This window comes from Culex quinquefasciatus, chromosome 2 (genome assembly GCF_015732765.1).
Source record: "Culex quinquefasciatus strain JHB chromosome 2, VPISU_Cqui_1.0_pri_paternal, whole genome shotgun sequence".
NCBI lineage: Eukaryota > Metazoa > Arthropoda > Insecta > Diptera > Culicidae > Culex > Culex quinquefasciatus.
Genome location: NC_051862.1, coordinates 175,229,681 through 175,241,078, shown reverse-complemented (window position 1 = coordinate 175,241,078; position 11,398 = coordinate 175,229,681). Strand labels below are relative to the sequence as shown.

Here is an 11,398-nt window from a genome sequence, read left to right as displayed (position 1 = left end):
GTTTTTTTTTAAAAGTGCACTAAACGTCAAAATTTTCAAAATCCGAGTACGAGAATCGATTCTCCAGACAATTTTACATAAAAGTCTCCATATTGACCATTGTCCTAAGTCCAATCCTTGTGAAGTTACAGCGGTTTTAAAAATAAAAATGTTGAAAAAATAGGTTTTTTGATGGGTTTTGGCAATTTCTATATGACCGACTTGATTTTTCAGTCTCGAAAATATTTTTACCGGAAAGCTCGTCCAATTTCCCATAAGTTTGTCTTTGACCACATTTCAATTGGATGTATGGGCTTACAGATATAAGCTTTATTACATTGCTCATAACTGAAAACATAATATTTTTTCAGTGTAGTATAGTAACCTGGATAGTAAATTAGCTTATATCTGTAAGCCCATACATCCAATTGAAATGTGGTCAAAGACAAACTTATGGGAAATTGGACGAGCTTTCCGGTAAAAATATTTTCGAGACTGAAAAATCAAGTCGGTCATATAGAAATTGCCAAAACCCATCAAAAAACCTATTTTTTCAACATTTTTATTTTTAAAACCGCTGTAACTTCACAAGGATTGGACTTAGGACAATGGTCAATATGGAGACTTTTATGTAAAATTGTCTGGAGAATCGATTCTCGTACTCGGATTTTGAAAATTTTGACGTTTAGTGCACTTTAAAAAAAAACCAGTTTCAGTAAATGATTTTTGTATTTTTTTAGGTGAGTTGCTCCATCCTGCATTTTTCGTGAGTCTTTTTGTAATATCTTAGGCTATCTTCACAAAAATTTTGAACGAAAAATCGTGGGCTCACCCTCAAATTTGACTTTTAAACTTAAAATCAAAAATCTCATAAAAGTGGAGTGTTTTTCTTTCAGTGTATTTTTCGGAAAGCCCGTCAAATTTCCTACAAGTTTGTCTTTGACCACTTTTTGATACGATGCAACGGCTTCGAGCTACAGCAATATTTAAATTACGAAATACAAAAATATTTAAAACACTTACGCCCTTCTCAAATGTCACTATCGAGTGTAACTGGCTCCATATATAAAAAAATGGCTCATATAAGCGTAGGATAACATGTCTACAAAGTTTCATTGAAATCGGAGAGGGTCGGGTACAACCGATTCCCTATTTGACATGGAATTGCTCCATAAATGAAATTTTTCTTGTTTTTTTTCAGTTATGTATCCGAGAATAAAAATTGCTTAAAATTTTTATTTTTAAATTTTTTTTTGACGCCAATCTTACCTACACATTAAAATATATAGTAATGTTACATCTGGGAATGGAGACAGACTTTGAGTCAAAGAATGTGTAATTTTACATCAGAGTCTTCCGAAAGCCAACTTTTTTTGTGTAGCTTTACAATCATGATAAACATGTTTTAGTGAGAACCCAAAAATTTAGAAAGATTCGTAACGCCCCTTTGGTACAAGATATTGAAAAATAGACCGCGGATTCGTGATCAAAAACCTCTTGACTTCAAAAGACTCACATTTCAACAGAAACTGATATTACTAATTTTTTGTTACTGTGAAGCTATAAAATTTTTAATAAACTTTTTAATACTCTTCAAGTCTTTATGTACTGAACACGTGTTCTGATTATTTTTAACATTTCTAAAAGGTCAAAGTTTGAATATCTGGCAACACTTTCAAGAGATGTCGTGATTGAGTCCTTATTGATGTTTTTAAGCCGGACCGGACTTTCAAAACATTCTTTAGGAAACTTTTTTGATTTATTTTTTTGAAAACTTTGTGATAGGTTTGAATTATCAATTAATTATTATTACCATTATACCGATACAAATATTTTTCAAAGATTTTGTCCTTTGGCTCTGGCAAATGTCGAAAAAGAGGCATAAATATTTTAAAAATATAAAAATTTAAATTACATGCCAGAATCAAGCTAACATTTTTTAAAAACTAATGATTTTAAACTAACTGCACTAGTCTTAATACATTTTCCAACAACTTTTTCATTCAAGTGTTCAGACCCAAGTACATAATTAAAAGTATTCAATCTTTCCAAAGGAACCCTCCAAAATAATTTACCCATCTCCTGTTTTTTTTGTCTCAGCGAACGCACAGTTCATTAAAAGTAGAATACCTGATGCTTGTGGCGGAAAGCCGCTACCGGTGGTCGCAACAGATTCTAATAAATAAGCGAAATTTCACAACAATTAGCCAAATACCACCCTCGGGGCTGACTTGGTGGTTGTGCTCAGGTTGTGGCGAAATACTTTCCTTTTTGTTGAATTATGGATTGTTTAGGATATTTAAAACGGATAAGATATAATTATATTTTTTTTAAATTATAGGATGAAAAAATAATTTTGACAAATTTCATTGAATAAGCTGATTTTTATGGGATTCAAAAAACATTTGCAATTATTTCAAATAGACTTCTCCTAAACTAAGTGAATTTAATTAAACCGTTTGTCATTTCGCCATTCAGCTACCCTCCTCCTACGCCCAAAAGACGCCACGTGGCGGAATTCTCTGCGGTCAGAGTAAAGCCACCATCGAGAGTGGATCGTCTGGTGCCAACATAAAAAAATATAATGAATCCTGACCAAGCATCCCTCCACACCTCCAGACTGGGATGGTGTTCGCGAATCTCATCATTAATCACTAATGCGGGTATTTTAATTGTGTTTTTTTTTGCTGTTTTTTTCCTTCTCACATCCGTTGACTATGGCTCTAGTCGGGGCTATTTAATGACAACAACAGCCCGGACTACTTCCCGCCAGCAATATTACCGAAAAGATTAGTAATGCGAAAAAATTGCGATGGCCAGCAAGGAAACGCGTTTGCACGGTGTGTTGGGATGTGAACGTTTGTGATTTAAGATCTGGAGGTGAAAGTATATATTAAGATTATTTTTGTTTTTAGTTTTATGATTGATAACACTTGAAATCAAAAAATATTTCAGAAACAAATAGTGATAAACTAAGTAATGGGTTGATTTCATTTTGTTCAAATAAATAAAATTACAACAATTTTTCTTTTTTTCAATTTAAATTTTATTTAAACACTATTCGAACTACACAGCACACCGTGCAGAGCTTTCCTTCCAGCATCCCGTGGAAACGTTTGCTCATTTTTTCAGATTTCGCTTAACGCTAGAGATCTTTCATCAGTGTCCTTCCATTTAATATAGACTTACATTTTTTTTCCTCTCTCAGTACTTTAAATTTTTTCTTCTTTTCGCTGACTTTGTCTCCATTTTTTCCACAAAGAGGTAACTTTTCAACAGAATGAACATAACGTAACGCTTTTATCTACCTTCCATTAAATATTTTCACGTAAAAAGGCATTTCTCATGGAGATATTCACTGTGATCCTAAAAATATATAAACTTTTCCCCCTAAAAATATCTACTGAACATACCTAATAATTAGTCGCAGTCACGTGGTCGCCGATGAAGTCGTGTTCTAGTCGCGATTAGTCATCATCACACTCGGTTGGTTGATTTGCGCCCCCTCGAAGGAGAATCACCGCCGCTGGGATTTGACCATCATGGGGTGCTACCTGGGCTTCATTAACTGTTGGTGGTGCAGTTGGCGTGCTCCTCGGGTCGTATCGCCGGCGGGATGTCCTCGTACGGGCGCACCCCCGACAGGCGTTGATTTTCGCGCACCTTCTCGACGGCCCCCAGCACCCGCAGCAGGTTCCGGCCGGCCAGCTGCTCCAGCTCCTCGGCGGTCCAGCCCTGGCCGAGCAGTTCGGCGAAAAGCCGCGGATAACTGCTCACGTCCTCGAGGCCACGTGGCGTGCTGATGGTGGTGGGCGTTGTTGTTTTTGCGTTTTGGGTGGAGAAGACAAGCGAAATAAACAAACGGTGATTAGCGTTTTCACGTGAACAATTTCGACAGCAATTCTTGGGAGGAGCAGGGGGAGAGAAGTGGTTCTTGGTGGCGAAGCGAGCCAAATTGGATCTGTTTTTGGCTGATGGTGCCTTTAAGCAGTACAAGTTCTTTAACTTGGCATGTTTGAGCAGAGCGCTTTTGTTTTTGAGTATTTTTCATGTTTTGTGGGAAGAGTTTCTCGGAAAAGCAGTACTTTATTGTTGTTGTTTGAAACATGAATAACTAAAATCTGACATTGATATCTTCTGTTGAGACAGGAAATTTTATTGATTCAGCTGTATTTTAATCTTGAATGTACTTTGTAGCTTATTCCATCAAACAACACAAACCGCCAAACTGGAATAAATTGTACGATAGCAATTCCTGGGGAAGCATATCTAAGAATGTCCCCAAAATCACCACACTGATTCTTAGTAGAAAATATAATGAAAATCAAATGAAAAAATGTTTTGACAAATCTAAATCCCTGCTTGGATTTTTTTAAACAGACACGGTAGTCGTAAAATCGGTAAAATGAACAATATTTTACCGACAATTTGTTGTAAGATAAACTATAACGAACTTTACCACCAAACTTCAGTTGAACTTTATGAATAGATTGTTCTTCACCTATACAAAAACTACAAACAAATCATCCGCTTTAACAACCCACAGATCATTTGTGGTCTCTATTGCAAGTTTCTGCTCGAACCTAGAGGTCCAAGGATTTGAATGGGAAGGGCACCCAAAAACCTCTTTTTAATACAAGGAACCTTCCACCCCAGGATTCGAACTGACGACCTTTGGATTGCGAGACCAACCGCCGGCTTGGTTTGGTGTGTTGTTTGTACTTATACCAGGCAGACGACTCCTAAACCTGGAATGACTTAACGGCCTCGCAACAACTAAGGTCGGGCCCATTTTTTTACTTCCCTATCCGATGGAAGGCTGGAGCAGGATTGGAATCGAACCCATGATTATCCGCTTACGAAGCGAACAGTGGAACCATTCGGCCACGCCTAACAGATTTTTTTTATTATTAAAAAAAATTAAGACTGAAAAAACGTTTTTTTAGATAAGTCGTACACTGCCCATGATCGCATAAATGTCCCATATGCATTTTCATCACTTTTGAGTTATTGATGCAGTTTTGTTCAAAATCGTGTGCTCTTTCAAAAGAGCCTATAACATCCAGTACTTTGTTCTAGAAATCAAGAGGAAATCCTGTTTTTTCGTGAAAACTTAACACGTAACCTTATGTGTGGGACAAACTTCCCTTGCGTTTTTCTCAGCTTGCTGTTTTTGCATATGGGACAATTATGTGAACATGGGCAGTACAGCTTGAGTATTTTACCCTGGTTAAAGTGTAATACAAAAATGGGTGCTCTATAAAAAATCTTTTTTATTTTTGTCAAAATCGAATATTCTGAAAACGTGAAAGTACCATTTTTGGCACTAGCTGGGAATTTATTTGCAAGTGTTTTTTAGCGACTTTTTACACAATTCCTTAAAATATATATATTTTGTAAAGATCGTGAACCTGCTGAAATAATAATGCTCAATTATATTTAAGCAACTATAAGTTCGATTTAAATTTTAGACTAGACTGTAAAATTAAGTTTATTTTTTTAATGCAACATATGATATTTAAAATGTTTAGCTTGAATTTCCAAGGCTGCAATATTTGCAATACATTTTCCTTAACGTGACTTCATCTTGAAACCCTGTTTTTTAATGCTAGGGTAAGTTAAAAAATTTATTTGGAATTTGGCCAAAATGTTATAGATTGTTACTCCATTTTTTGGAAATAAAAACCTGCAGTTGAGATTTGTTGATTTATTGCATCCTTTTGGCATGAAGATTAAGAGAATAGAAACATGAAATTTTTTTTCAGATTTTAAAATCAATTTTATTTAATTTAATCCTATTTTTAATGATTTCGTGTGTCTTTAAAAAAGTAAATTTAAACTAAATAATTGCCAAAAACTATTTACAGAAAAGGATTTCGAAATTGGGCTAAAATCTCATGTTCAAATTGATCAGAAACATAAAAAAATATCAATTACTTAAGATTGTGATAACTAGGAATAGTGTTTTTTTCACGGCAAATAAATTGAAATTTCGCGGCATTCCAATAACAAACCTTGAAATTTCGCAGCAATTTCACGGTACTTTAAAACTTGCTTGAAATAAATACAAAAATATATTATTTAAAATAATTGTGGTAAGAAAAGTTACTTTAGGAATTAACAAAAGTTTATGAAATAATTTATGTTGATCTATATCTTCAATTCTCCCATCGATTTTATAACATAAAAAATACGTATTCTCTTGTAAATTTTGAACATTTATGAAATTAACTAACAGAAAAATAGACAGCAAACATAAATTTAAAAAAAATCTGCAATTTAACTAGTTGAATCATTTTGATAAAAATTACTTTGTAAATCTAAGATCCAGGATGCTATAAACAAAATAAATTATAAGTATTGATTCAAAATGAATGTGAAAAGGTTCTCCGTAACTCAGAATTGCAAGTGTAGCATTTTGTTGAAGAAGTGTTCAAATTTCTAATCAAAAATAAAAACTGAAATTAATGCAGGTCACGCGTTATTATTGGGTAATTCTCCGCCTACTCACACAGCAGTTGCCCCGACCCCTCTTCGATTTGCGTGAAACTTTGTCCTAAGGGATAACTTTTGTTCCTGATCACGAATCCGAGGTCCGTTTTTTGATATCTCGTGACGGTACGCGTGAAACTTTGTCCTAAGGGGTAACTTTTGTCCCTGATCACAAATCTGAGACCCGTTTTTGATATCTCGTGACGGAGGGGCGGTACGACCCCTTCGATTTTTGAACATGCAAAAAAAGAGGTGTTTTTCAACAATTTGCCGCCTGAAACGGTGATGAGATAGAAATTTGGTGTCAAACGGACTTTTATGTAAAATTAGACGCTCGATTTGATGGGGTACTCAGAATTCCGTAAAAACGTATATTTCATCGAAAAAAGCACTACAAAAGTATTTAAAATTCTCCCATTATCATTTACTCGACTGTAAATTTTTTTGGAACATGTCATTTTATGGGAAATTTAATGTTCTTTTCGAATCTACGTTGACCCAGAAGGGTAATTTTTTCATTTAGAACAAAATTTTTCATTTTAAAATTTCGTGTTTTTTATAACTTTGCAGGGTTATTTTTTAGAGTGTGACAATGTTCTACAAAGTTGTAGAGCAGACAATTACAAAACAAATTGATATAAAGACATAAGGGGTTTGCTAATAAACATTATGAGTTATTGCCATTTTACGAAAAAAAGTTTTGACAACCTAAAATGCAAGAAAAGATTTTTCAGTGTTTTTTTTTTTTTTTTTTTTTTAAATAACGTTATAACATAGTTTTTAGTTTTTGTCTATCTTTATTAAAAAAAGAGCAAAACATACATTAGTTGAAAGTATCCTTCACTGTTTTTAAAGGTTTAATCAATATAATAATTGCTAGATTTTTTAAACAAGTTTGAAAAAGAAAAACAAACCTAATTTAAAATTTCAGGACCAATTTTCAAAATTTTCAAGCAAAAAGTATCACAAAATGCTTTATACATTAATACAGTTATGGACTACCGTAAACTGGGGTGACTTTGATAGGTTTTTCAAATGCTCGTCAAATTAATATCTAAACTTTTTTGAGAATTTTGAGTTTGTAAGCATTAAGGGATAGCTTATTATCGAACATGTATGCTAAAATGTGACTGTTACATAGGATGTATCAAAATTAGTGGCCAAATCAAATTTCTATCAATGTCACCCCGTGCTATCAAAGTCACCCAAGTCTACGGTACTAAACATTGACAAAAAAATTAATAAATTTGTGAAAATATTTTTTTCCTGAAATTTTATGTCTTTTTCCGATATGTTTTCCCTATATTCAAAACTTACAAAAAGTCTTTAAGTGCCCAATTTGATAAAAAATAAACGTTATACAATGTATTTTAAATAGTTTACAATCAATTGTACAAGTTTTTTTTTGTTTGGGGCATTTTTCAAGGACGGGACAAAAACTTGAAATAAAATTAGCAATGGCCTAAACCAACTCATTACTGGAGCAGAGAGATCCTTGTTATCACTTGATACCATCACCGCAAGAAAAGAGTTCCTTTCCGTTTCCCAAATTCTCCAATTCGGTATCGTTTTTCCCACTCACAAAAAGGATTTGTTCCCGTCGCGCTTCAGTTCAACCAATTAAATATTTACTTGTGGCTAAGTGATACTCATTCACCACTTCACACTCACATAAAGGTTAGTCCCCTGAATCGACTTTCGAATAGAAAAAACGATGCCCACCCCATCTTTAATGGTTTCATCAAGTATTTATTTATCACGCTTTGCGCTTTTTAACGACGTTGACGGGCGCTTTCAAATTCAAATTGAGATAAGTATTCAATTTGGCGAGGGACTTTTTGCGTCAAGGCGTCAAGCTTCACCAAGAGTACGACAACAAAAAAAAGGAAAACACTCGAACGTTTCTCAGCAGAGCATTTCAATTTCAATTCTGACATTCCGCCTGTCAGCCTGCTGCTGCTCTGGTCTCGTCTATGAGGTTTGCGAGCAGCTGCGTTGGCTATAATGTGAATCAAATAAATATTTATGTGTCGGAATACATTCCGAGGGACAGCGGTGGGATGAAAAGCGTCCCATCAGGGCACTTTCCACCCCGCACGGACCACCAGAGTGCTCTATTTCCTGTGTCTTACAGTAATAGTTGTGGAAAAGAAGCTCCATTTAAGGAATTTAAAATTTATTAAATTGATTTCAAATAAGTTTAAGCGTTAATAAAAGATAAAATAAATATCTGATGATGAAAATATTTGATAATGTTGCAAACAAAAAAATAAAGTCAACACAACTTTGTCCATCACTGTAAACGATGACCATCATGGAAAATCCACCGATCAGGGAAAATCCCTTTGGAGCCCAGGGGGCGCCCACAGATGAGTTCAGGTGCAGTAGAGTAGAAGAGGAAGGGGCAAAAGGGAAAATATCCAGTAAACATCGAATTAAAAATGAATTGAATTACTTACAAATTAATGCCATCGTATCCGGCCCCGAGTCCCACGTGATCGATTCCGGCGATCTGTCTAATATGATTAATGTGTGCTGTGGAGAAAAAAAGAGAAGGAGAGAAGGGATATGGTATCAGTATACTGAAATCAAAGCTGACACAAATAGACAGGAATTATTTGCGATATGAGAACAGTAAATTGACATTGTCGTTGAGCGGAGCTTCTCTGTGATGTTGGTTGTGGTTTTCTGCAACGGCTTAACCTTTTATTTACAAAATGGGCAAGCTAAAAGTACCTATAAAGTTATCAACTCACTGTGCTGATAAATATCGAAATATTGTTAAACGTAAAAAACAACAATGCAAAAACAACGATTGAAATATTTTAGATTCCCCTCCTCATATTTAGATATGCAGCAGTAATCGCCATCAGGTCAAAAAGGGTTGATCGTGAAACAATGGCATGAAAACCGGAAAATCCCAGATAAATCCGCTCGCAAGACCGGTATTGCCCACCCAACCAACCCCCGTTAACATTTCGTAATTCCGATTGTGCCAACCCTAACCCGGAACCCACATGAATCGCCCACCTGCCTGCACCAAGACCTGCGGTCGGTGGACCGGTACGAATCGAAAAAGAAAAACCCCGGGAATACCTCTTCCATGGGGTCGCCAAGTCTTTCGGTCTCACACGGGAAAATATTTCAAAGAATAAAAAAACGGAAAAAGGATTTCCCTTTGCGAAAGCAGTCTCAGAGGAAATGAAAAGGAGCAGTCCGGAGCAATTTCGAATGCTGTAGACATTTTCATATAGCACCGGGTTGAAATAACCACGAGAGGAACCTTGTTATCGCATACATGGAGGACCGTTTGCGAGGGTATGCAACCACACGGGAAGCTGGGAGCATTACGGTGGAATGTTGCTGCAGAGGAAGTCGTCGAATCCAGTGTATTACAATAGGTGTGCCATTTTGTTCATTGTTTACTCGTTTTCGAGGAAATTTACGGGGGTTTTATGGTTGCATTGTTTGCGTGAGATTTCAGGTATTTTGAATGGGGATTTTGTTTGGCCAGGTTTATTTACATGACATTTGATCCTGAATGTCTTGATTAAAAATACTTATTTGAGTGTGTGAAATGTTTTACGTAGCTTTTATATTATGAGCGGCCTATTTGCTCTTAACTAGATCCACCGCGGTAGATTTTCTTGAAATAATTCGTTAGCATCGAACTGTCAAAAATTGATCGTGCTAGATCGCGGTGGATACTTTTCTACCAAAGTTTTCTTGTGTTTTCTCGTCTTAAACGTTGTAATGTTTATCGGAGGGCTTTTGTTAATTTGATTCGGTTAACCGCGGTGGATTTTCTTGAAATAATTCGAACTGTCAAAAATCCACCAAAACATCTACCACATTGATCACACAAAAAACTGTGGTAGAAAAGTATCCACCGGTAGATCCTTTGGTGGATTTTTGACAGTTCGAATTATTTCAAGAAAATCCACCGCGGTTAACCGAATCAAATTAACAAAAGCCCTCGGGTTTTGATCTATCGCGGTGATTTTCTTGAAATAATTCATTGACGTCGAACTGTCAAAAATTGATCATGGTGCAAGGTATGTAGATTAGATAAGGTAAAACCGGTTAAATTTGCGCGGAAAATGGTCAAAATTTCACTTCTTCGGATAAATGTACGACTCGTGCTGAAAAAATCCTCTTTTTGCAACTTGTTGCATAAACTACTATTTTATCACTAAAACTCAATTTTGACAAACTTTATTCCCTCCAACTTTTCTTTTATTTTTTATATGTTTTAGTCGACAAAAGTTCCAACTTTTGAGCTGTAGGGTATGACGGACTTTTTTTGCTGAGTGTTTTTTTTTTGTTGATAGTATTGAAAATGCATATCAAAAATATTATAAATTGAATTTTAAACCGAAATATATTTTTTAAAACAATTGTTTAAGTGAGTTACAGCCATTTTTAGGTTCAACTATTCAATTATTCAACTCACAATGGTCTTTATTGAAGTTTTTTTTTAAATTTTTTGCATTAAAATAAATAATAGTCTTCAAAAAAGGTTTTAATCGTGTTTTTAACGTTGTACATTTTTTTTTTGTTGCCCAATGGGCATTGGGTTAAGTTCACTGCGACCACCTGAGAAGGCTATCTTTTGTGATGTACCCTGGTTACTGTCCATACTACAAATTACTCGTATCCATTGGATCGGAAGACGAGGGGTTATTTTGCAGACATGGTTTATCCCAATTCGGCGCAATACAGTCGATAAACTGTATGACCTTCTTGGGATGGGTGTGGTGCCATACATCGTACGGCGTAAGAAGGTGCGATCCAAAGAACCGCAGCCTTCGAGACACAAGTGCTCCGCAGAAGCAGAGTAAATGTGCCGAGCTTTCCAGCTCAGTTAAACAAAAACGACAGAGGTTGTTAGGCCACCTGCCGATTTTGTGCAGGTGATATCTGGCAG

General features: G+C 35.5%; 1 protein-coding gene across 2 annotated transcripts in view; it reads right to left on the bottom strand.

Moving 5' to 3' along the window:
* Positions 1-1,358: 1,358 nt before the first annotated feature.
* The window catches only part of LOC6054720, a 162,047-nt gene continuing 152,007 nt past the window's right edge, over positions 1,359-11,398 (bottom strand). For both annotated transcript variants that reach the window (XM_038256493.1, XM_038256492.1), the window contains 2 exons: positions 8,931-9,006; positions 1,359-3,778 (listed from right to left, as the gene is read on the bottom strand). In XM_038256493.1, coding sequence (XP_038112421.1) covers positions 3,544-3,778; positions 8,931-9,006 — 311 coding nt within the window. In that variant the 3' untranslated portion in view covers positions 1,359-3,543. The remainder of the gene's footprint in view (positions 3,779-8,930; positions 9,007-11,398) is intronic.